Source organism: Phoca vitulina, unplaced genomic scaffold (genome assembly GCF_004348235.1).
Source record: "Phoca vitulina isolate PV1807 unplaced genomic scaffold, GSC_HSeal_1.0 scaffold13, whole genome shotgun sequence".
Lineage (NCBI taxonomy): Eukaryota > Metazoa > Chordata > Mammalia > Carnivora > Phocidae > Phoca > Phoca vitulina.
This window is the reverse complement of record NW_022589716.1, coordinates 32,753,911-32,779,352: the sequence shown is the minus strand read 5'-3', so window position 1 is coordinate 32,779,352 and position 25,442 is coordinate 32,753,911. Positions and strand designations below refer to the sequence as shown.

At 36.5% G+C, this 25,442-nt stretch overlaps 2 protein-coding genes across 5 annotated transcripts in view; one reads left to right on the top strand and one right to left on the bottom strand.

The window, feature by feature from the left end:
- Positions 1–25,442, bottom strand: part of CNTN4 (contactin 4) — a 913,589-nt gene that overhangs the window by 783,124 nt on the left and 105,023 nt on the right. The window lies entirely within an intron of this gene.
- Positions 18,933–20,616, top strand: LOC116636969 (40S ribosomal protein S20-like). The gene is made up of 2 exons (XM_032412154.1): positions 18,933–18,981; positions 20,062–20,616. Exons 1-2 carry the CDS (start codon positions 18,933–18,935, stop codon positions 20,532–20,534), a joined length of 522 nt encoding a protein of 173 aa, XP_032268045.1. The 3' UTR covers positions 20,535–20,616.

Here is a 25,442-nt window from a genome sequence, read left to right as displayed (position 1 = left end):
ATCTACTGAACTGGCAAAGATCAAAAGATTTACACTGTGTTGGTAAGTGCAAGGAATAAAAAACATTCACACACCCACCATTTTTGGCGGGTGGATCCATTGGTACAAAATATGTAAAGGATTATTTACCAATATTTATAAAAAGTAATAAAGCAATTTTTTTTACTCTTAAATATCTCCTTTAAAATTATATAGTCTAGGAATATATAGTCATTGACCCTACTGGTTTTAAGAGCTACTTAAAGAATGAAGATTAAATAAAATAATGCATGTCAAGTATATAGAACAAAAAAGTATAGGGTAGTTCATGTCATTTTTATTATTAGATGATGATAAGATTTAATCATTTTAGAAAACACTACAAATTTGAGACAAGTGTCATATTCATTATGATAAAAAGAAAAAGCCTATGTGTGTACTATACATACCTATATCTAGAACATGATTATTTAAATGCTCTGGTAAGCCTTGCCAACTGGAGAAATTTCTTTACAGAAATGTATAATTTATGAATTTCATTTGTGTTAATTTCCTAGGAATGCTTTGTTTTGAATTAATAAATGTCTAAAAGAGTAGGGGAAAAAAAACCAAAATCCTTATAATCTCAATCAAAATTATTATAATTCTATTAGGACATAATTGATTCAGTTGAAGAGTAATTTAACATTTTTCCAGCATTTTCTTCTCTTTCTATAACTAAATTACATTCTAGCCATTATCAACCATTCATTTTAGGTGAATGACAAAAAGAAAAAAATGTGAAGTGAAAGCACATTCATTTGACATTAACCCAAAATAACCAATTTGCTTCTCATGAGCCTTGGCTGTTGCTGAGGTGCATTTGTTAAATTATACCAGCAATTTTTCCTCAGGAATCTTCTAATTTTGTTCCAATCACTGGAGTCATGTTTATGTATTTCCTTGCACAGATATACTGCTTCCTCAGAGAACTCTTGAGAATAGAAATTCTTTATCAGATGATTGAATATCAAACAGTGAGATGACTAGCCAGTTAGGTTAAAAATATGAAAAGACATTTAAATTTAAACATAAAGGAGATCATCTGAATGACAAATTATGGGTGATGTAGAGGAATGAATTAGGGAGAACTTCTTCCCTTCCTTTTACTCTCGAGCTGCTCCATATCTAAGCAGTAAAGCTCAGTCACACTATCCTATTGTTTAGAGCTCTACTGTCCAGTAAGGTAGCCACTGGTCAGATGTGACTATTGAGTACTTTGTCATGTAGCTAGTAAAAATTGAAGATGTAGTACAATTGATGTAAAGTATCTCATTCATAACTGTTCTAATATTGGTACTTGTTGATACAAGATCTTGCCCCTCAAAACAAGGCATTGACCAGCCTGGTATTAAAGTCAGAAGGCATGAGTTTCCAGCGGTGTTACCTGGACAAATCATTTAAAGCCCCTGAGATTTTTTTTTTCTTAGCTATAGAGGGCCCGTCTGCATGACCAACAACATTGCTATGAAAATCACTTAAGGTATAGATGAGAATTCTTCAAGCCATACACATTATGACACTTTAAGTGGTATTAATATTTAGTTTTATCTCAACCAACATTTGGAATAACTGATCATTTGTAATTCATCTAAATTGGAGCAGAAATACCACACCTTTGCTGCTAATCGCATTGCTGTGTAGGACAGGCAGCAGCTGATTTGTCCAATCATTAAGTCATACCTTGGATTATTCCATAATAATTCTTTTTCAGGGGCTCCTGTGTGGCTCAGTTGGTTAAGCTTCTGCCTTCATCTCAGGTCATGATCCCAGGGTCATGGGATAGAGCCCTGCATCAGGCTTCCTGCTCAGCGGGGAGTCTGCTTCTCTTTCTTTCTCCTTCTGCCCCTCCCCCCTGCCCTTTCTCTACCCCCCCCCAAATAAATCAATAAAACCTTTAAAAAAAATTCTTTTTCAAATCCAGTAAATAGAGTATGAATCTCTCAAAAAGCTTAATAATTTTAACAGTACCAAAATCAAGAGTAAACAAATTTTAGATTAAAAACAGATTCAAAATCAATGATGGTGTTTTCCTCCTAACAATTCTCTTTTTCATATACTCACATTCACTCATCAAACATTTCAGTTGTGCTGTACAATACAGCAAAGTAGACAAGATCACAAGCTTTGGAATTACCAACTCTAGAGTGTTAAATTTCGGCCACATTGAGTGTTTTATGTGATCCTTCCAACCCTGTAATATTGGAATCAATTATTAAGTGTTGCAGGATTTTTGGAGAACTAAATGATGTATTAATTAGAAAAAAAAATTAACTCCTAGCACATGGTGTTTAATAAATATTAGCTAAAATAATATTTATTATTATTTAGTTATTGTTCTATACACTGAAGATACTAAAGACACAGGCTCTGCCTTCAGGCATTATTAACACTATCATCTATCAGCTGTATCTAAGGAAGTCTAAAGAGTAATTATTTTCCAGTATCCAGGAAACCATATGAATCTTACAGGCTGTTATCCTAATATTTAGCCCTGTGTAATTACAGCCTTGATCCTCTGAAGGATCCATTCAAGAAGCCTAAGGATTTTTGCAAACTAATATAGAGTTTACCTAATACGTTTCATTTAATCAGTCTTGTCATACTGAATTTCAGAAAGCTCTTGAGGAAACAGTGGTTACCTCTTCTAGCAGGCTTAAAGTTAGCCTAAGTACTCTGTTAAATGGATTTCCTCTTAAACCACTTTTTAATAACACACAAACCCACCATCATCACATCCTAATGCAATAATCATTTACCATGATCCTCTGGTTCAGTGAGAGAAGTGAGAGATAAATAATAAAAAACATCAATACCTTCTTGCATCCTTCCAGAAACTTGCCTCACTAAGCTCTTACCATGAGCACCCATCAGTTTTGCCAATTTATTTTCTTCCTACAATAAATCACAGAGTAGCAACAATGTTTAAAGCAAGGCCCTACTGGCCAATTTGGCAAGACCTCTATATTAGAGTTTCTCAAAAGTTGTACCACTTGGTAATCATTTCTTATGTGGTGAAAAAAAAAACAAAAAAAAAAACAGAATCCATATGGCCACAGCAGATTCTACCATCTACTGTCAAAATGGAATGTCAAGGGCACCTGCGTGGCTCAGTCAGTTAAGCGTCTGCCTTCAGCTCAGGTCATGATTCCAGGGTCCTGGGACTGAGTCCCACATCAGGCTCCCTCCTCCGCCGGAAGCCTGCTTCTCCCTCTGCCCCCCTCTCTCTCTCTCTCTGTCTCTCATGAATAAATAAATAAAATCTTTAAAACAAACAAACAACAAACAAAAAAACAAAATGGAATGTCAAATTCCCCTTTGCAGATAGCTGTAAATTAATATGGCATGTCAAAATTTCCATACACTGGCATGACTGATTTCAAATCTATCAACCCAGTCCTATTTATTAACTATTAATTAGATGATAGAAGACACAACCCAACTTTCAAAAGACTGTTATTTTTAAATAGGTCTAAATTCTAGTCATTCATATATATTACAAGTTGTTATAGACAGTCTTCAAAACACAGCTCTAGCCAAGTAGATCACTTAATCAAAGCCTCAATGTTCTGATCTGTAAAATGGAGATAATTACAGCTACACTGTAGTCATTTTACAAATATAAGAAATAATGTATATAAAGCACTTATCACAGTGTTATCACCACTATTGATGTTGTATTTTATTAGCTAGGGCAGGGGTCTGCAAACTTTTCAGTAAAGGGCCAGATGTTAAGTATTTTCAGCCTTGCAGGCCCTAAAATCTGTATCAATACTATGCAACTGCTCCCCTCAAAAGCAGTCATCAACAAGACATAAACAGATGAGTGTGGCCGTGTTCTAGTGAAACTGTATTTGTGGACACTGAAATTTGAATGTTATGTAGAACTATTATTCTCTTGTTTTGTTTTTGTTTTTTTCCATCTAAAAAACACAAAAACAATCTCAGTTGGTGGACAACATAAAGAACTGGAGAACCAGAAATGACCATCGGGCCATAGATTGCCAAGTCCTGGGCTAGAGGAGTCTGATCTGAATTTACATCAATTGATTCTATCATTAATTGGCCAGTTTTTAGGGGGAAAAAAATCACTTGCAACAAATTGAAAACGCTTTACATACAACACCATGTTATTTTCATTACCCTGTTGAACACTTTTGGAAAAACATAATACAAGTAATCCCTGCTTTCCAAATTTTGAGTTACCTACATTAGTCGTTAATGGCTTTTTCATAAAAGCAAAATCCTCCTCAGCTTGCTTTTGGTTAGCAAAAACAGGTACCAGTATAGGTCTGTATAAAAGCAAAGTAGCATAACTCGAACTTTCGGGAAGAAGGGGATACTCTTTGCTTTATGCTATTTCAGCCTACAAAAGGTTTCATAGGGCCTATTTTTGGATAGTGGGATAAACCTGTGTTTTGATTTCACTATTTAAACACCTACCATTTTGTAGAAATTTTAGGGGTATTTCATCTCCAGTGTAAAAAGTTCAACAATGGCACTTCAAAGCACTGCAAACAAATTTATTTAGCATGCTTGTTAAACATATTGCTTATTTTCCTTATAAATTAACTGTGGTTTGTGAAACAAACAAATGAATCTAACAACACAAGATGCAAAAAAACAATTTCAATAAATAGGTCTTCATTTACTATTTAATCTCCTTTCTGCCACTGACTTAAAAACAGCTGCCAGGAAGAGATGCAAACACCATATTTCTCCAGTTACATAATGTTAATTATAATGGAATTACACTACAAATAAAATCTTAATCATGTTGGCCACTCTTCTCCGTGTTCTTATTACTCACAGACTCCCAATCCATTAAATCTGCTGTGCTGCAGTATTAAAATGGATGGAAGTGCAGGGGAGAGAGAAGATGAATTTGGTTTGGTCAAAAGGTCAAGGGATAATAATTTAGTTAAATATGTAAAGTGGGGCATAATCTTTTCATCCTTTTTATATCTTATGCTTTTAATGCTGGATTATCTGCAAAATGAACAAAGGCAGTGAATATCAGGTCAGCTCTGCTGAGAATATCGAGCTGACTGACAACGGCACTGAAGGATGTGCTATTGAGGTTCATATTAGTTGCTCTCACGACATTAACTTAGAGTTTGGAGATATTTATCAAGCATTCCTTATCTATCCATACTTTACAACCCACCAATTTATTTACTTCTTGAACTTAATTACAATGGAAAGTGAAAATATAGGAATGCAAAGATAAATAAGCCATTGAAGTTCACAAATCCACAAGACAGGTTTGTTTGTTCCTTTGTTTTCCCAGTCATGACATCAACTTAGCACCCAATTAACAAAATAGCAACATTACTATGGTTGGATATATGTACAGATTGTTAAATATACAGGTAATAATGAAGCATAGATACATACTATAAAGCCAGACTGACTGTGTTCTGTATACTTAGCCATTTATATATTTGTAGGATTATAGATAATTTACCTGCCATTCTAAGCCCGAATTTGTCTGTAACATGCAAATAATGATCATAGTTACCACAAATTGTTAGGAGGATTAAAACAGTTAATATGTGTAACTAGTTTTTATATTAGCTAACACAAAGTAAGAACTATGTAAATCATTATTAAATAAAGCAATGGCTAAAATACTTATTGACTAATACTCTATATTACTGTTTTTATAATACTTGCATTTTGATAGGTCACTACTATTTGGCTTTTTTTAGATCTACATGAGAAAAAAAAAATCTAAAGAACTTAATAGCCCTATCCATGATAAATGTTTGCCAGTGATAAAGGTGAAATAGAAATCTAAGGGTTGTTTGCCTCAAATACCACCAACGTCTGACATAATTAATGAAACAAAATTACAGGGCAATAGGGCACTTAGTTCTAAAGCAGCTAATAATGAAGGAGTCCTTAACCAGCAGTGTAGAAAATTTGACTCTTCCATAATAACCCTGAAAATCTGCCACTTCATTAGCTCCTGCTCTGTATGTAAAGTGGTTACTTTCAATTCAGTGCTTTCTTCTCTTCCAAATATCCCTATGACCTACTATTTCCAAACTTCCAGGTCCTCAGAAATAAACTTGACATTATTCTTAACTCAGTTCCATATAACAGAGCATACCACTTTGCTAACGACCATAGGGAATGTCAAGATGTAGAAAAGGCAGCCCCAATCTTCAACAAGTTTACAATCTATTTGGATCAACAAAAGAGAACCTAAGTAAGACAAAAACAGAAACATACAACCATACAGCAAGGAAGAACTAAAACAGCAAACCTGGGTGCAGTTCTTTAGTGTTGAGAGTGTTTTTACCAGTGTGTTCTCTCATTTTGTGCCTCCATCCCACCCCAGTCCAGGAAATAATCCCCAGGAAATAAACTGTATTGGCATTATAGATTACCATACAGAGCCTCGGGAAATCTAAGTAACTTGGTCCAGGTCTTAAAGATGGAGGCAGAGCTGTAGTACAGAATCCAGATCTTCATACTCACATCTAAGATTTTAAACTACAGCACTCTCTTCTCTAAAAACAGAGACCCATAGGATTCCAGTACTCTGTCATAACTTCCCAGAGAGAGGATGTGAGACAGTTCATGATGAGTGGTTAAAAGTGAGCATGTTGGGGCACCTGGGTGGCTCAGTCAGAAGAGCATGCAACTCTTGATCACAGGGTTTTAAGTTTGATCCCCACGTTGGATGCAGAGATGACTTAAATAAATAAAACTTAAAAAAAAAAAAAAAAAGAGGAAGTAAGCATGCTGATGGGAGAGAAAGGTCACTGCAAATGGGAAATGGTGCCAGCTCAGAAAGGTAAAGAACAAATTCACGGTAATGGTTTTGAATGGAGACTTAGGGGGTGGGGGTGGCTGTGTTGACAAGAATAGAAAAGTCATTAGCTACTATTCTACATTTCCTATTGGCTGCACAAAACATTGGGGAGAAAGACCAGGGTTTTGAAGCAATTGCATTGAGCATCAGTAAGCTAAATTTCAACTGCAATACCTTTAATGCCAATCTATCTATCCTATTATCTCTCGTAAGACTCTGATATGACCCATACACTCAATCTGATTAACTGGGACTCCCCAAACCAACTGCTACCCAATATTGAGCTGACAGGAAGCACTTTAGTAAATCTTAATTTCTTAAACACTTAGTTAGAAGTACTGTGCTAAAATCTCTTATTTCTTCTTATTTTATCTTCACAATAACCACAACAGGTCTGTCAGGGGTGCCCAAGACCACCCCTACATTCAAAGACTTGCAAGAAACACTCACAGAACTCAGTATCTAAGCTGTACTTATGGTTAAGGAATTATTACAACCATGTATTAGGAATACACAAATGAATAATAAGAGAAAAAAAACACAGATGGAATCTGTAGGAATCCATATGCAAACTTCTTTATGTTCCCCTCTCCCATGTGGTGGTCAGAGAGTACACTCTTCTCCCAGCAATGAAAACATAATAATATATGTGCAATATATCCATTCAGGAAAACCTATTAGGGACTCAGTACCAGTGTCTGTTTGTTGGAGGGCTGGTCCATAGGTACTCTCTGCCTAGAATTATCAAAATTCCAGATCACAAGAAAGGAGGTGTTGAGCACAAACCATATTATTTGTATTAACAGACTAGGCAGAGTGAACAACTCTTATCAATTAGGAAACACTTTCTATCAGTACCAGCCAAGGGCCAATCTTACAAGCACCTTTCTTAGTTTCGGGACTGCTCTATCAACTCTTTCCTGCACACAGGGCACTTATTACTCCACAAAGATCAAGTAACTACAACACAGAGACATTCAATAACTCATCTAGGATCCTAGAAGTTCTAAGTGCTAGTGTGTCTTAGTTTGACAGCTCCTTAAAAATACAGAGACAAAGGACTTGTCAAATGGTTTAGTTTTAGGAAAAATTCCAAGAAACAGAAGTAGAGGTGAGAAAGAGATGACTAGGAGTCAGGGAAATGTGAGGATGGAAAGCTCATCCAAGGGTGTATTTTTTTTTTAAGATTTTATTTTTAAGTAATCTCTACACCCAACATGGGGCTTGAACTTACAACCCCACAATCAAGAGTCACATGCTCTACCAACTGAGCCAACCAGGCACCCCCAAGGGTGTTTTATTAATTTGGTTACCACCATGGGCAAGTGGGGATCAATCCCACTACAGCACAGAGGGAAATGAACTTTAACATTGTCCATTCAAAACACTGAAGAGGAGAATAGTTATTTACTGGTTCTCCATTACCTATTGGTCAAGGTTCTCAGGAACTATTAGCTTCCAATATTAGAGAAATCCTAGGGAAGAAAGTAAGAAGCCTTCGTGTGGTTTTGAAGCAAGCGTAGGAGTCAAAATTTATATCTAGACAATGCAAGATAGGGCATAAAAGGTGTAAATGCAGTCTATACTAGCCCTCGGCAGTTTAACTTGCCCAGACTATACCTAGGTCATCATGGTTGGCTTCCATAGCTTCCAGGGATTAAAGACACAATAATATGGACCAACATGACAGTTTTAACTACAGTTCACATTTGGTGTAGAAGAGGTTAGAGTAAAACTACATCTCAAAAATTCTAGTCATAACAGCATTTTTTACAGGAAGCTATTTAAGGCCAGCAGTGGTGTATATATATAAAATTTTGCAGGAATTCTGACTCTGGCTTAGTCAAGTTTCTGTCAAATATCAGGTTTCTATTAAATAACCTGTTAAATATGGACATATATATGTGTGTGTATATATATATACACACACACACACATATATATAAAACTGTGAGAGATGTGTGTGTGTATGTGTATATATACACACAAACAACTGTGAGAAATGTATGTCTGTTGTTTAAGCCACCTAGGATAGGATTTATTTTGCTATGGCATCCCAAGTTACGACAACAGTATACCAGAAGAAGGAAACATTTTAAGTGGAAGCAGAGAAAACAAAAAACAGGGTAGCTGTATTTGTCTAAAACCAAGTAGTAAAATATTGATCAACTAATTTAAACGGTGTCTTGAACATGGTAAAAACAATAGCTTCCTGATAGTCGGAAATGAAGTGGATACAAAGTATGAAATGAGTTATATGTATGAAAAAAAGTTATTACAGAGAAATAAATAGAGGCATGGTATGAATTTGGCAAAGCAAATTCCATTAACTTTAAGGTCTGTATTTCTCAAAAATGCCATTTTTTATTGGGGAATATTTGATGGTTTAAGACCCGCTCAAAACAACCATAAAAAAATGTTTAAATCAGGCTGAAATGTGAATTACGATTATGAGTTCTAAGTAAATAAACAGAGCTGATATAAATTACCTTGTCACAATTAAAATAAAAACAAAGTCATCTTTTTATTACATTTTATTTTTTATATACACCACAATTGAAGAATCTTCCAAAGAACTGTGCTCTAAAACATAGAGAGCAGTAACTTTAAAGCTCTGGGAGAGGTAGTTTAATAGATAATTCAATAGGTACTCTGGAGGCCTCTAAATAACATACAGGAAAATAATACACACAATGGCCCGGAAGAGTCACCATAACCCAAGTAGCAGATTTTGCCAGAGCCGTGCCAAATAACATTTTTCAGTAACCCTTGAAAAAGGCATACAAGAAAAAAAATTTAACTAAGTGAAATAAAGTCCAGTTCACTGACAGAATATCTGACTGGTTCATGTACATTTCTAGAAGTTTTCTGTGTCACTGGGATATGAAAATTCAAAATTATCTCAGACATATATGTATTTTTGGAGCCCTACAAAAAAGTATTAAGCTATAGCCAAGATAGATGAAGGACCAAAATTAGGAACTGGTTAAAATATCTATCACCAACTCTCTTCCTTCAGAGCTACTGTTAACATCAAGCTAGACATATGAAGATTAACACTGTGCCAACTCACCATCCCTGTGCATCTAGGTATTTATGGAAGATAAAATCTGCTTCATAGAAATGTGCTGAGAATTAGCTCTCTAGTATCTGCAAGCCCTTTGTAAACCTACGTGGAAGCTGAGCCCAAATCTTATCATTTCTTTAAACATTTAACACCTTCAACTCTAGCATTCTCTTTAACAGATGCTCCTCACATCTCACATGTCAAAGCACAGCTTCCTACAATCCCTAAAAATAGAAAACAGGATGACACATTTTGGTCCTGATAAGCAAAATTGAAGTTGCTATAGGACAATCTGATAAGCCAATCCTAGTATTATGAGAAATGGAAGGACCTCATTCATGATAGGAGAATTTAGGGAAGGAGAAGAGTAAATTGGGACCAATCTTTCTTTGTTGTACATAAACACTCACTCTGCCTTTTATCAAGGGAAAGGGTCCCTTCGGCTTAATACTATAAATATGTTTATCAGAATATGTAAGGTGAAGAGTTGAAGATAAGGAATTTTTAAAAATTAAATGTCACATATCTAAGCCAATTTATAAATCTGTTAATTCTACATGTCCAGATTTGGACGTGTCAAAAAAAAAATTTTGGACTTATGTTTTAGAACAAAGTTGTAAGACAGTATATGCATGTTCCTCATTTCTTTAATATAAACATACCATACTATTGGATTCTAAAATGTACTTTTGTAAACTTTGAATTTATCTGAAACTGATTGTATCTAAAACTGTGTTGTATTTTTAATTCTTGTATTCTTTTCTCCCCTTAACCCCTCCATAGAAAGCTGTGATTAAACTCATGGGGTCTCCTCTTAACTATAGACACATGCCAACCTCTTTCCCGTCTGCATAAATTCTGCACAAGCAATTCCATCTCCTTGTAATTTTATCCTCCTTGATCTTCACATGCCGATTTTCTCATCCTGAGAAATTCAGCTGAAACATTCTCTTCTAAATACTGTAGTCCCCAATACACTAATTAGTTTTCACCCACACTGTCAGCCCTTGTAACCCATTCTTCCTTTCCACCCAATCACATTAATATCACCATACCTCTTGGTTATGGTCACATTTGTTTTTTCCAATTTATTTTCATGTATCCATGGGTTAGGGTCTCCCCTATAGACTTTAAGCTCCCTGAGTGGATTATCTATATTCAATTCATTTGCCACTCTCTTCCTACACCTAACATCTCCTAGGCAGTCAAATATTTAATCTAGGACTATGTACAAGTCTATCTTTAGATCTGGATTAGAAAAAAAAAAATGACTCCAAGGTAACCTATTCTTTATGCACTGCTGTATTTTCCAAATTTTCTAAAACAAACATGTATTTCTTGTTAAATCAAGAAAAGTATCTCCTTTTCTAAGGGTGGCTTTCCCTTTATAATGCTCTTCTTAGGGCTTTGATTTTGATATCGTCCAGGTATTTGAGTCAAAGGCAGTCATTTACTGCTTGGTCATCAAAATGTACATATTAGTCTTCTATGGAAAAGATGTTCCCATCAGTGAAGAAGATACTCAACTATCTGGTAGTCCTGTTGGTGGTCATGACCTTCAAAAGCTTACTCAAGGAGGAAAAATAGGAGTTAAAAAATTGACAGTTTACAAAAGCTTCGATCCAACAGCATGAAATCACTTCCAGAGGTGCAGCAATCAATCTTTTTCTTAAATGGTATCAACCGCAAAGTCCATAGTGGAACAAGATTAACTTGTTTGGAACTAGACCAACCCTCAAGGCCAGGAAGGTGACAAGAGAAGGAGCCTAGTCAGAAAACACACTGCCTGCAAGAACAGTAACAAATAAAGGTCAACTTTTTCCTAAAATAGACAAGGAAGTCCGAAGGAGAGAGTTGGTGAAGCATGGGGATGAAGAATCATGTCACAGAAAAGCCCAGTAGCATTCACCAAAGTAAAGCAGACTAAATTCCAGGGGCTGAACTTCAACCCTTGAAAGAGAAACTTTAAGAAGTCAGGTAAAGTCATAATCCTACATTTAATGTAAAATCCTGAAGAGAAAGGCTCTTGAACAGAGCATAAAGATCCACTTTTCAGAACATGGGTCCAAGTGCCTATAATCTAAGGGTCTAGTTATTTAAACTAAGTCACAAAGGGCAGACAAGTAACAAGCACAAAACATCCATGAGCTATATGGATGGTGGGCTGTAGCTCTGTCAAATTTACTGTGAAAGAGAAAGAGCAGCTCAAGAAAAGTAGCTAATTTCTATCTGTAATTTAAGGGTTTGATTCTGTCATTAAAATGGATCTAAAGTAAACAATGTAAATTATTAACACGTCCAAGGAGGTTAAGAACACACAGATAAGGGGTGCCTGGGTGGATCAGTCGTTAAGCGTCTGCCTTCGGCTCAGGTCATGATCCCAGGGTCCTGGGATCGAGCCCCACATCGGGCTCCCTGCTCCGCGGGAAGCCTGCTTCTCCCTCTCCCACTGCCCCTGCTTGTGTTCCCTCTCTCGCTGTCTCTCTCTGTCAAATAAATAAATAAAATCTTTTTTTTAAAAAAAAAGAATATACGGATAAGATATGGATTATCTTGTACAGTACTATATATAATTTAAAATATTTATATCACTTTTTTAAGAATTAAAATGCTAAGAGACTATTTTCCTTTATGCAAAATTTCCTCTTTTCAACTGACCACAATAGTTTAGGTTACTATTTAATAAGATTCTTAGATTACATTTAACTATACTGAAGAGTATACACATTGAATTTATTTATTATGTACCTACTGGAATGCAGCATAAGCCCCTCCCCTTGGGTAGACATGCTATCCTACCTAAGGTTTTGATGGTTCACAGGATCATGGATTCATTTCATGTGATTGTTTTCTTGGGCTTTATGCTTTTTTTGTGAGGAAAAATTTTTTGTTACCGATTTTGACTTTAAGAAGATTTATACTCTAATGTCACCTAATAATGTCAAAATTCTATCATTCATAATGTCCCTCTCCTTCCATCTAAGACACTGCCTGTTTTCTTACCGTTATTACTCTTTGAAAGGAAAAAAGAAAGATGGGGGAGAAGTTTGCATTGCCTCTTTCAAGGAAAAAACTGACTGCCTTTACAAAAGCTCAACATTAGGGGCACCTGGGTGACTTAGTCAGGCCTCTGCCTTCAGCCCAGGTCATGATCTCTGAGTCCTAGGAAAGAGACCAGGGTCTGACTCCCTACTCAGTGGGGAGTCTGCCTCTCCCTCTCCCTCTGCTCCTAACCCCACTTGTGCACTCTCACTCTCTTGCTCTCACATAAATAAAATCTTTAAAAAAAAATAAAAACCACAAAAACTCAACATTAAATAAATATAAATCTGAACAATTGTCTGATCGTGCTTGACCCCCATGACGATACCATTTAAGGCTTGCCACTATAATCTACTCATTAACTGTCCAGATTGAGAAACAAACATGAATTGATCTGAAAAAAAACTAAGTGTAGGACTGTTTGGGGATGTAGCAATATTCAGACTTCAATTAAACTATTTGTTCCTGTATCCCCTTAAGCTACAATGAACACAATTTCCATACTCAGGATACTCAGAAGGCTGATGTATTTATTTTTAAAGATTTTATTTATTTGAGAGTGAAAGAAATAGCGAGAGAGAGCACAAGTGAGGAGGAGAGCGAGAAGCAAGTTCCCGCTGAGCAGGGAGCCCAACTCGTGCTCAATCCTAGGACCCTGGCATCACGACCTGAGCTGAAGGCAGCAGCGGCCCAAAAGACCAAGCCACCCAGACGCCCCAGGAGGCTAATGTATTTAAACCACATAACCCACCTTTCTAGGAGCAAACCTATTGAACAAATACGTACGTTTAAAAAAATAGTACTACTTTGCATTTATAGACACCATTCAGTTTCAGCCCACGTTGAAAGAGTACAAAATTTCTAAGTATGAAATTTGAGTGAAACAAACATAATAATACTCAGCCACATGGTAAGATGTAACGAATCCCAGTTTGAAACAAGCCCACTAGCATTCTCCAAACTCATTTCTGAGCATGATAAGGGCTGTGCCGTGCCAAAGAGCCCATTCCACCCAAAAACTGAAAGAATAATTAAAGTCCATTGATGTAGTCTGTTGCTAACCACATCCTAAATTCTGTAATCTTAGCTGTGTACAATATAACAAAGTAATAACAGAAACAAATCCTCAATCGCTACATTTGTTACTTTATGCTCCCAGGGAAATAATTTCCTATGAGAAAAGCACCAACTCATTTCACCAATGGACCACTTAATGCACAAAAACAAAACCTACTTTTCATGGGGAAAACAGACTTTTGGTGACTGGCAAATGGGAAGGGTGATAGGAGCCTGGAGAACATTTGATCTGTTGGCAAGAGAAACCCTTACACCGCACTCTGCCTCAGCTAAATTTGAGACCTCAGCACCTTGAGTTTACACATTAATGCTGATTGCTACTTCTCAGTGGAGAAACAGTGAGGGTACAGGTATAGAACACATTCCAGCTTTTTTTCTAGAAAATAACACACACCTGCTCACTGTAACGTAATTACTGAACGGTAATTAGAACTTAGCACTGGGGTTTAAATAACAAATGCTGGATTTTTTTAGGACCTGGCTCAAAATGAACTGAAGTCTTAAGTCCAGTGATTTTGCACAAGGTTCCAGGGAGGCAAGGGGTAAAACAGGAAGAGTATCAGGCCGTGGGCTAGGAGCCTCAAAGTCCCTGCTCTTCATCTGACTAGCTGTATCCTATCATCCCTCAATTTCCTCATCCACAAAATGAGTGAGTTTAACTAAAGACACCTAAAGCTCTCAGTTTCAACACTCTAACTGTCCCGTTTTTCAGATTATTTTAAGACAGTAATTTCAGTTAGTAAGCCAGCTTCCCAACTTGCCAAGCAACACCAAACATAACAATTGATGAAGTGGTGCCAATGTTGGCAAGACACCGAAAAGGTTTGAAACAGAAAATTCTTTCATATCAGGAACAAAATCTGTATTTATAAGAGCTATAATGATCACAAAGATTCATAAAGATCCCCAGTAACCTGTGGATCACACTTTGAGAAAATTTCTTCTCAAAATTCTTCAACCCGAGTTACATATAGGCATCACATGGGGTCAATTTATAAAACACCGGTACTTAAGCTCCCATCTGAGATCAATTAAATAAGAATCCCTGGGGCCAGGCTCTGTCATTACTATTATTACTATTTTTTAAGTCCCCATACAATCCTAATGTTCAAAGACTGAAAGCCACTGTTTTAAACAAAAATAAAATTAATTAATAATGGGGGGCACTTTAAGGGCATTCAAGAAGAGCTTCGATATGAAAAAAAAAAACATTTTAAAGCATCAGAATACCTATAACATTCTAAATGTATAATGTAAAAATTGTAACATTTCTGGGGGGAAGGGGGCATACATCCCCACACAAATAATTCTCGGACATCAGCTGGATGTCTTACAATCCAACTCAATTCTGATACCTATACCCAGAAATAATCAGGTTCCATAGGTAAAAGCTTCAGTCCTACAAGGCTTCCCAGCCATTGCCTCTGCCTTGCCCAAATTCAGACGCCAAATGCAAATCCAGCATATCCAGGCTGTTCCTGTGCCGCTGACTGACCAACTACAAATTGCAGGTTCCACAATCCCCTTCAACTGAGGATGCCAATTCTAAATTCAGATTGTTACCTGTACTTCTAGCCAACTGGCTATAAATTAGAGGTTCCCACAACCTCCTCCTTCCTTGGGTTGAATTAATTTGCTAGAGAGGCTCACAGAACTCAGAAACATTTTACTTACTGTATCATCACTCAGGAAGAGCCAGATGGAGGCCATGCACAGGGCTAGGCATGCGGAACAGGCCAGGAGCTCCCATGCCCTGCAGACATGCCACTCCCCCATTACTTCCCCTGAGTTCCCAAACCCAGAAACTGCAAATGGCTGTGTTCCTGGGTTTTTAAAAGTCATGATTGCTTAAATCACTGGCCACTGGTGATTGATTTAACATCTAAGCCCTCTCCCCACAGAGGATGGGAGCAGGGGCTGAAAGTTAAACCCTCTAATCACACCACTGGTTCTCCTTGCAACCAGTCCCCATCCTTAGGTGCTTCCCAAAAGTCACCTCATTAACATAACAAGAGACAACTTGGTCACTCTCAAGGCTTAGGAAATTCCAAGGGTTTTGGGAACTGTGAGTCAGGATCCATGGGTCATTCAGATGACCAAATATATATTTTTCATGTAAATCACAGTATTGCAAATGTGTTTCAATATTTTTAACTAACAACCAAGAAAAATATATATTTTAAATTCAATATGAAGAATTTACTAAGTTATTTTAAACTCATGAATGGTAGTTGTTACAGACAAAATTGTGTTATCAAACAAGTTTTGAAATGCCTTAAATATAGAAATTTATTTTTATATCAAACAGGTTTTGGAATGCCTTTAATACAGAAGTTAAAACAAGAGTTGATTCTAATCCATGTAGGAAAACATACACATAGTTCTCTAAGAAAAAGAGCAAATTAAACCAATAGTTTAACCAATAGTTAAATTTAGTTTACCTTACCCAAGAATCCTCTGAAAATCCAATTATCAGGGAAATTGTATTACTGCCAAAAATATGGTAATTGTTAAATAAATATTACTTGTTACTATTGTCCATCAATTCATTACTATTTGCTTTTGTGTTTACTTCTGGAAAAAAATAATAAAAAGCCTATACTTCCAATGAGCTTTGGATGTAGTGAATGAAGTGGGCAGATTCAAACAATTAAAAGATGGTAAGAAAGCAGTGAGAAAAAAGGAGGGCAGCTGGGAGAGAGATGAGTAGTCTCTTCACAGAGAAGATGGAAACAGAGTTGAGGACCTAGTAAATTAGTAAGGTTTGGGGAAAGGAAATGAGAACTAACATGTTCTTAGGCCCAATAAAGACTTCAGTATGCCAGGACCTAGGGTCCCAACTATGATCAACTACAGCCATTGAATCACATCACTTAAAAGATCGTGGTAGCTGGAACTACATCAGGATCAGCCAGGTGCCATCACTTCCTCTAGCCCTCTTCCTGTGAAGTCTCACAAAAGTGAGAATAAAGTTTTTATTGACATTATGAAATATCATATATAACTTTATGCATTTTTCAACTTACATTTTCCACATCATCATAGATCATGGACATCTTTTCGTGTAGGTAAATATAGACCTAAACTATATCCATTTTATGAGCTCCATATATTTTATTGTGTGGTTACAGCATAAATTTCAACCATGCTTATTAAAACAAGACTTGGATGAATAAAACTGAATACACAGAAACAGGGACATGGGTATATTTATGCACCTCTATAAAGATTCCAATAAAACAGACACTAAGACAGACACACTGTGTTACCAGTCAGGAAAAGGCTAGGTTATGCTTCAACAACAATAACACTACAAAATTAAAACTCAGTGTCTTAGAGAAATTTTTAGTTGTCACTTGTACTCCACATCAGACATGGAAATGCAGAGGAGTCCTGCTCATCACTCTCAATAGGAACCCAGGTTGACAGAACAGCTCCCAGTTGGAGCACTGAATGCTGTCATGATAGGAGGCAGAGTTAGCAAAGGAAATGATGGCTGGTTCTTAAAATTTCTCCCAAAGTTGTACTTACTACATCTGTTTTAGGATTTCAGCATTATCAGGGGAGCTACAGCAAGGTCCAGTGGAGGACCTTGCATAGAGCATAAAGTCAAAAGCTCAGTATACATCTTCCTGGCTAATCTTCTCATTGGGAAGATACCATGTGATTCCAAGGTAAACCACAGGAAGTAGCACACGATACATTCCAGTGTTGAATGAGAAGGCAGTGCTTAGAAACACAGACTTTTAGACAGATGTGGTATCACCATTATCCACTTAGATGATATTGGATATTATTTGAACTTCAGGTCTTATTTTGTTATCTATAAAAGTAGAATAACACCCCCCTATGGGAGAGATTGGCTACTTGTTCACCAAACTTAATTTCCTTCCCCCCTGCATACAAGGCTGGATTACATTTCCCAGGCTCCCTTGCAATTAGGTACTACATGACCAAGTTCTTACCAGTGGAATGTCACTAAAGGGCTAGATGCCTCTTTCAGGCCTGGCTCATATAAAACCATCTCTGCTATCCTTACCTTCTCTCTCCGCTCTTGTGGTGGGTGCAACAAAGAACCCAGCAAAGGACTCAGAAGGTCTGTAAAATGGTGAGCCACAACTAGAAAGACACATTTGTATTAAATTGTTGGGTGGGGGCACCTGGGTGGCTCAGTTGGTTAAGTGACTGCCTTCAGCTCAGGTCATGATTCCAGGGTCCTAGGATTGAGCCCCATATCATGCTCCCTGCTCAGCGGGGGGCCTGCTTCCATTGCTTATGCTCTCCTGCTCTCTCATTTTGTCAAATAAATAAATAAAATCTTTAAAAAAATTTTTAAAAAATAAACTGTTGGGTGAAATAGAAATGTCTATTGTGTGGTAGTTGGGACTTTAAGCATTTAGCCTACACACACTATTGTACTCCCATATTAGGGCACTTATAAAGACAAATGAAAAATTAAAAGAAAATTCTTATCACAGTGCCCATAAATACTGCATACTAAACAACTACTAGCTATGATCCTTGTACTATTCTGATATTTACTATTTGATAGGTATGAGTATTTTTTGTACTCTAGTCAATTTCAACTTGCATAGACACCATTACTGACCAATAAACACATTTAAAACAAAATGGGCTCCAAAAGTCATTCTTAATATCACTACCTTCATATCAAATACAAATACTGTCCAATAATAGTCCAAAACTAAATATGGCTTCTTACTTCTTTTAGTAAAAACCCAATCCTTAGAAATGTTATTTCAAGGTAAAGGAGTACTCACATTCATTATTTCGAGAACACTGGCACAAATGTATATTGATTTTTAGGTTTTATAATGAAATTTGCTTGATGTGGTTTTCTTCACAAATGAAATGAACATTGACCTGCCCGATTGCATATTGACGATGAAATCATCTTTAGATACAGAAGCCCGTGTAGATACTGTCAAAGAAAGTTAGGCATGATGAATGGGCTCTTTTGTAAGTTGACAATATTAGTTCTGACCCTAACTTTGATCTTTCCCTATTGTTTAGAAAGAGGAAGCAGGAAGATATTACTTCTCTTCTTCCTCACTTTACCTCAAGAGTCCTGTTTCTATAACTGACTTGAGAAGAAAAAGAAGGGAAGAGGGTGCCTGGAAAGAAAAATCATGTGGTAAGAGCTTGTATCTATGAAATAAGTGCAGGCAAAATATTCTCACCTGTCAGTAAAAATAACTGTTTACTAAGAAACAGAACTAGAATAGCTGGAATACTCTTCTGAGTATTCACCACCTCCCTACTTTAAATGCAAAGTAATAAAATGTATTCAATTGTTTTGCATTTCCTAAAAATGAGACTTTCATCTCTCAGAACTGCAGATTAAATGTTTCTCTGGTTATGTGCACAGGATACACCATCTTATCCACTCATTACAGAAGTTTATTTAATAAGTTTATGTTTCTGAAAAGGAAAAAACAGCCAGTTTTTTGAGAGCCATATACATGTCACTTTGCTGAGACAAATATTAGTCCCATTTCATTTCAGGTTTTTAGGTATTATTATTTGGACTCCAGGGCAGAAGAACTGAGGGACTATTTTAAAATCACCTAAGCATATTTTTCATTCATTACTGAATGGCTACTATGTACCTTGAGGACAACATATATATAATCCCTGCCCCTTTGGGAGCTTATAATTAAGAACATGTTAGGTTGCATTTAGGCCCAAAATGGTTCCAGGAAGATAGAAGTCCCTATAATTCAAGTTACAAGTCCCCAGTAGAAGTTTTAGCTGAGGGACACCTGGGTGGCTCAGGTGGTTAAGTGTCTGCTTTAGGCTCAGGTCATGATCCCAGAGTCCTGGGATTGAGTCCCGCATCAGGCTCCCTGCTTAGCAGGGAGTCTGCTTCTCCCTCTGCCTCTGCCTCTCTCTCTCACTCTCTCTGTTTCTCATGAATAAATAAATAAAATCTTTAAAAAAAAAAAGTTTTAGTTAAAAAAAAAAAAGTATGGCTCCTAAAATGGTCAAAGAAACATAAAATTAGCTCTTTGAGGAAGACGTGGTCGCAGCTACAGCGGAGGTTTGGACGCCCCGCTCCTGCTCCTGACTCACCACTGTTCGCTCTCCCCGAGGAACAAGTCGGTCAGGAAGCCGCGCCGCAGCCATGGCTTTTTTAAAGACACCGGGAAGACTCCCGTGGAACCGGAGGTGGCGATTCACCGAATCAGAATTACTCTCACCAGCCGCAACGTAAAATCTTTGGAAAAGGTATGTGCTGACTTGATCAGAGGCGCAAAGGAAAAGAATCTCAAAGTGAAAGGACCAGTTCGGATGCCTACCAAGACTCTGAGAATCACTACAAGAAAAACTCCTTGTGGTGAAGGTTCTACGACCTGGGATCGTTTTCAGATGAGGATCTATAAGCGACTCATTGATTTGCACGGTCCTTCTGAGATTGTTAAGCAGATTACTTCCATCAGTATTGAGCCAGGAGTTGAGGTTGAAGTCACCATTGCAGATGCTTAAATCAACCTTTTTAATAAATTATCAGTTGTTAAAAAAAAAAAAGAAAGAAACATAAAATTAGGTTGGGGAATCCCACTTAAATCAGTGATTATACTTTTCTGCATTTTCATAGTATTCTTTTGTGATCAGAAAAAAAAAATCACAAAAATAGTGATATTTAGAAATTTAAAATACTTTGCATTATTAAATAATATGTTGGCTATAACAGAAAATCATCCATGTATTAAAAAGTATAGAGAGTAGGCTAAAAAAGCTATTTTAAACTCAACAGTTCATAAGAGACAATATTAATATCTTGCTAAAGATAATTCATTTTGATGTACCTTTTTCTCACCAAAAAGACAAAAAAAATTGCGATTTAAAAAAGCAGTGACTATTTTTATTAAGCAAAACCTAATATCTATGTCTATCCACTACAGATAAATACTTAAATATAAATGTGATGATATGATTTCAGCTTCAAAGCAAACAGATTTCACAGGATTCTATACTGACAGTTATGAAACATTCATATATTATCAGGCCCAGAAATCCTGTCCTAACTCAACTTTCTCAATTATCTACTCAGTAAATTACTATTTCAAACTCCAAATGGGTCTTCAAGAGCTGACAGGCTGATATTCCTCTGACCAGGATGGCTTTATCTGACGTGGTGCCTTGCATCCTTTCAGAGTCCCAGAACAAAAATTAACACAGCAGCATTTCTCTTATGTGCCCTAAATCTGAAGGGAGGAAAAAGGTTCAAAACTAACTGTTTTTTCTTAAACACTTTATTTAAAGACTGTGTTTTTTTTTTTCTTTAAGATTTTATTTATTTATTTTGAGAGAGAGTGTGTAGGTGAGCTGGTGGGGGGGGGAGGGGCAGAGGCGGAGAGAGAGAATCTCAAGCAGTCTCCATGCTGAGCATAGACCCCAAAGCAGGGCTCAGTCGCACAACCCTGAGATCATGACCTGAGCGGAAATCAAGAGTCAGACACACTGACTGAGCCTCCCAGGTGCCCCCATGAGGCTGTGACTTTTAAAATTTCAAAGCCTGTGTACAACTTTTTAAAAGATTATTTATTTATTTATTTATTTATTTATTTATTTATTTATTTATGAGAGAGACAGCAAGAGAAAGCACAAGGGGGGACAGGGAGAGGGAGTCTGACATGGGGCTCGATCCCAAGGACCCCGAGATCATGACCTGAGCTGAAGGCACACGCTTAACTGACTGAGCCACCCAGGCACCCCAAAGCCTGTGTATAATTTTAAAAGCCATCCGAAGTCTTATTTTGCTTAACCAATAAAACAGCAAGCAGAAAGATACAAAAGTGTAAAACTCCAAGAACAATCTGTGAAGATTCTACAATTGCAAAAGAAACAGTTTACCTACTTTTTAAAGGATCAAAAGAGAAGCTTATACTATTTTTCTGTGTAGTTGCATAAATTTCATTAAATGTGTATAATAACATCAAAGGAACTAATTCATTGTTAAGATTTGAAGGCACTGGAAGTTTGGGAATAATTAAAAAGATGTATGCAATTTTTTTTGCTGAGTAATGAATATGTCAATAAATATGAATTTTACTAGACCTATTTATTAAAGTGTATACATCAAAGATCCTAAAAGTTAACCACTTCTCTGCATTTCCAACTATTCATAAGTGCTCCTCATGGAGTATAACGATGAATGAATACAAAACTTCAAACACAAGTTACGAAATATAATTTACTATGAGAGTAAAAAAAAAAATTTATTTACTTGAGATAGAGAGAGAGAAAGAGAGCACGTGAGCACAAGCAGGGGGAGGGGCAGACAAAGAGGGAGAAGTAGGCTCCTGGCTGAGTGGGGAGCCAGAGATGGGGCTCAATCCCAGGACCCTGGGATGGTGACCTGAGCCAAAGGCAGATGCTTAACCTATTGAGCTACTGAGGTGCCCCATTATGAAATTTAAGAATCTAAAAATTGTAACTGTTTCCTATATTTATATGATGAACTTTTGAATATACAGATTTAAAATGCATACACATGACACTCATATACATCCATATATATATATATATATATATATATATACATATATATATGAAGAAATTATAAGAAAAAAGGAAAGAAATTTAGAGAAACCTTGTTTTATGTATTAACTATATATCCAAGTCCACATACTGATTCTGTCATTACTGGCTAGACAACTCTGGGCTCGTAGTTTCAACTTCTATGTTAGTTTTGTTATGGCTAGGAAAAGCAGTGTAATTGATATATAATATATATAAGGTACTAAGTCAGCATATTACCTTAGATGGTCATATTGAGAGAAAGAGAAAATGTGGGGAGGGACAAAGGGAGAGGGAGAGAAAGTATCTCAAGCTGACTCCACATACTAAGCACAGAGCAGGGCTCGATCTCAGGACCCCGAGATCATAACCTGAGCCAAACCAAGAGTCAGACGTTCAACCAACTGAGCCATCCAGGCATCCCAAATTGCACGAGTTTCTTACATATTCTAGATATTAACCCCTTATTGGATAAATGATTTGCAAATATCTCCCATTCAGTAGGTTCCCTTTTCATTTTGTTGATGATTCCTTTGCTGTGCGGAAGCTTTTTAGTTTGGTGTAGTCCCATTTGTTTACTTTTGCTTATCTTACCTTTGCTTTTGGTGTCAAATCCAAAAAAAAAAAAAAAAAATCATTGCAAAGACCAGTGTCAAAGAGTTTGCTCCCAATGATTTTTTCTAGGAGTTTTATGGTTTCAGGTCTTACTTTCAAGTCTTTAGAGCATCTTGAGCTGATTTTTGTATATGGTATAAGATAGGGATCTGTTCTGATTCTTTTGCATGTGGCTGTCCAGTCATCTCAACACAATTTATTGAGGAGACTATCCTTTCCCCATTGTATGTTCTTGGATCCTTTGTTGCAAATTAACTAAGCATATATGCATGGGCTTATTTGGGGGCTCTCAATTCCATTCCATTGATCTATGTGTCTGTTTTCATGCCAATACCATACTTTTTGATTACTATAGCTTTGTAATGCAGTTTAGAATCAGGAAGTATGATGTCTCCCCTTTTGTTCCTCTTTTGCAAAATGGCTTTCGCTATTCAGGATCTTTTGTCATTCCATATGAATTTTAGAATGTGTTTGTTCTATTTCTGTGAAAAATGACATTGGAAATTTTATAGGGATTGCAATGAATCTCTAGATTGCTTTAGGCAGTAAGGATATTTTAACAATATATTAATTCTTCCAAACCATCAATAAGGAATATCTCTCCATTTATTTGTATATTCTTTAATTTCTTTTTTTTTTTTAAGATTTTATTTATTTATTTGACAGAGAGAGAGAGTGAGAGCAGGAACACAAGCAGGGGGAGTGGGAGAGTGAGAGGGAGAAGCAGGCTTCCCGCCGAGCAGGGAGCCCGATGCGGGGCTCGATCCCAGGATCCTGGGATCATGACCTGAGCCGAAGGCAGACGCTTAACGACTGAGCCACCCAGGCACCCCATATTTGTATATTCTTTAATTTCTTTAAACAGTGACTTATACTTTCCAGTATACAAATCTTTCACTTCCTTGTTTAAAGTTATTTCTAGATTTTTTATTTTTTGATGCAATTATAAATGGGATTGTTTTATTAATTTCCCTTTCCAATAGTCGTTGTTAGTATATAGAAACAACTGGTTTTTGTATGTTGATTTTGTATCTTATAACTCTACTGAATTCATTTATTAGTTCTCATAGTTTTTTGGTGGAATATTTAAGATTTTTCTATATATAATATCACGTCATCTGCAAATTGAGACACTTCTACTTCTTCCTTTCCAATTTAGATATATTTTGTTTCTTTTTCTTGCCTCATTGCTCTGGCTAGGACTTCCAGTACTATGTTGAATAGGAGTGGTGAAAGTGGGTATCCTTATCTTGTTCCTGATCTTATAGAAAAAGCTTTCAGTTTTTCAACATTGAGTATGATGTTGGCTGTGGATTTGTTATATATGGCCTTTATTATGTTGAGGTACGTTTTCTCTATACTCAGTTTGCTAAATATTTATGCATATGTAGTAAGATATGTATATATTTTAATAAATTATTATGTTACCAAAAAGGCATAGCCATTCTCAGATTAAATAAGCAACTAATAAATTGTGATATGAGCAGTTTTGTGGGTCAGGAGATTATGTTTAAAGTCCAAGTTCTACCACTAGCTAGCTATGTAACCTCAAATAAATTACTTAGCTTCTCTGAATCTTAAATTTTGATAGTCTGCAAATTGAAGGAAATGAATTATAAGTAAAGCACAAACATTGGGAGACTGGCTGTAAAAGACTCCATCATCTGAGACTTTGGAAAAACTGAAACTCAGTAAGTTCTAATACTCCCATCAGGTCTCAAACCCACTTGGGTAGGGTTCTTAATAGTCCATAAGGTTTCAAATACACTCAACAAAATGATCCTTTCTACTTTAAATCCCTGAGTTTAAGCTGAAACTCAATGTACATGACCACAGAAGTAGTTCTTAACAGTGCTAAAATTAGAACCAATACTTGTATCTCCCATCTTCATGATTTTTCTAGGGAAAGCATAAGCAACAACACATTGTGGTGATTATCCTATTATGTTATATAAGAACTAGGAAACTTGAAGTCAGGGAGCCTTGAAAATACGCACGGATTTTTTTCAATCAGAAAACGTCTTGGGATCTATATGTTTCCTTCAAAATGAGGAATTGTTTAATGGCTACTGAAGCTAGAGGAAGAAACAGAAGCTGCTCTTTGAAGGGAGGAAAAAAAGTCGTATTTCCCTCAAAAAGCAAAGAAAAATGCCTGTAGGAATGTTTCATTCTAACAAGTGATTCTACTATATGGCTTAAGAACTTTGTTCTTCTAGTTGGGGATACTGAAAATAGCCTCCTCTGTAAGATTTAAAA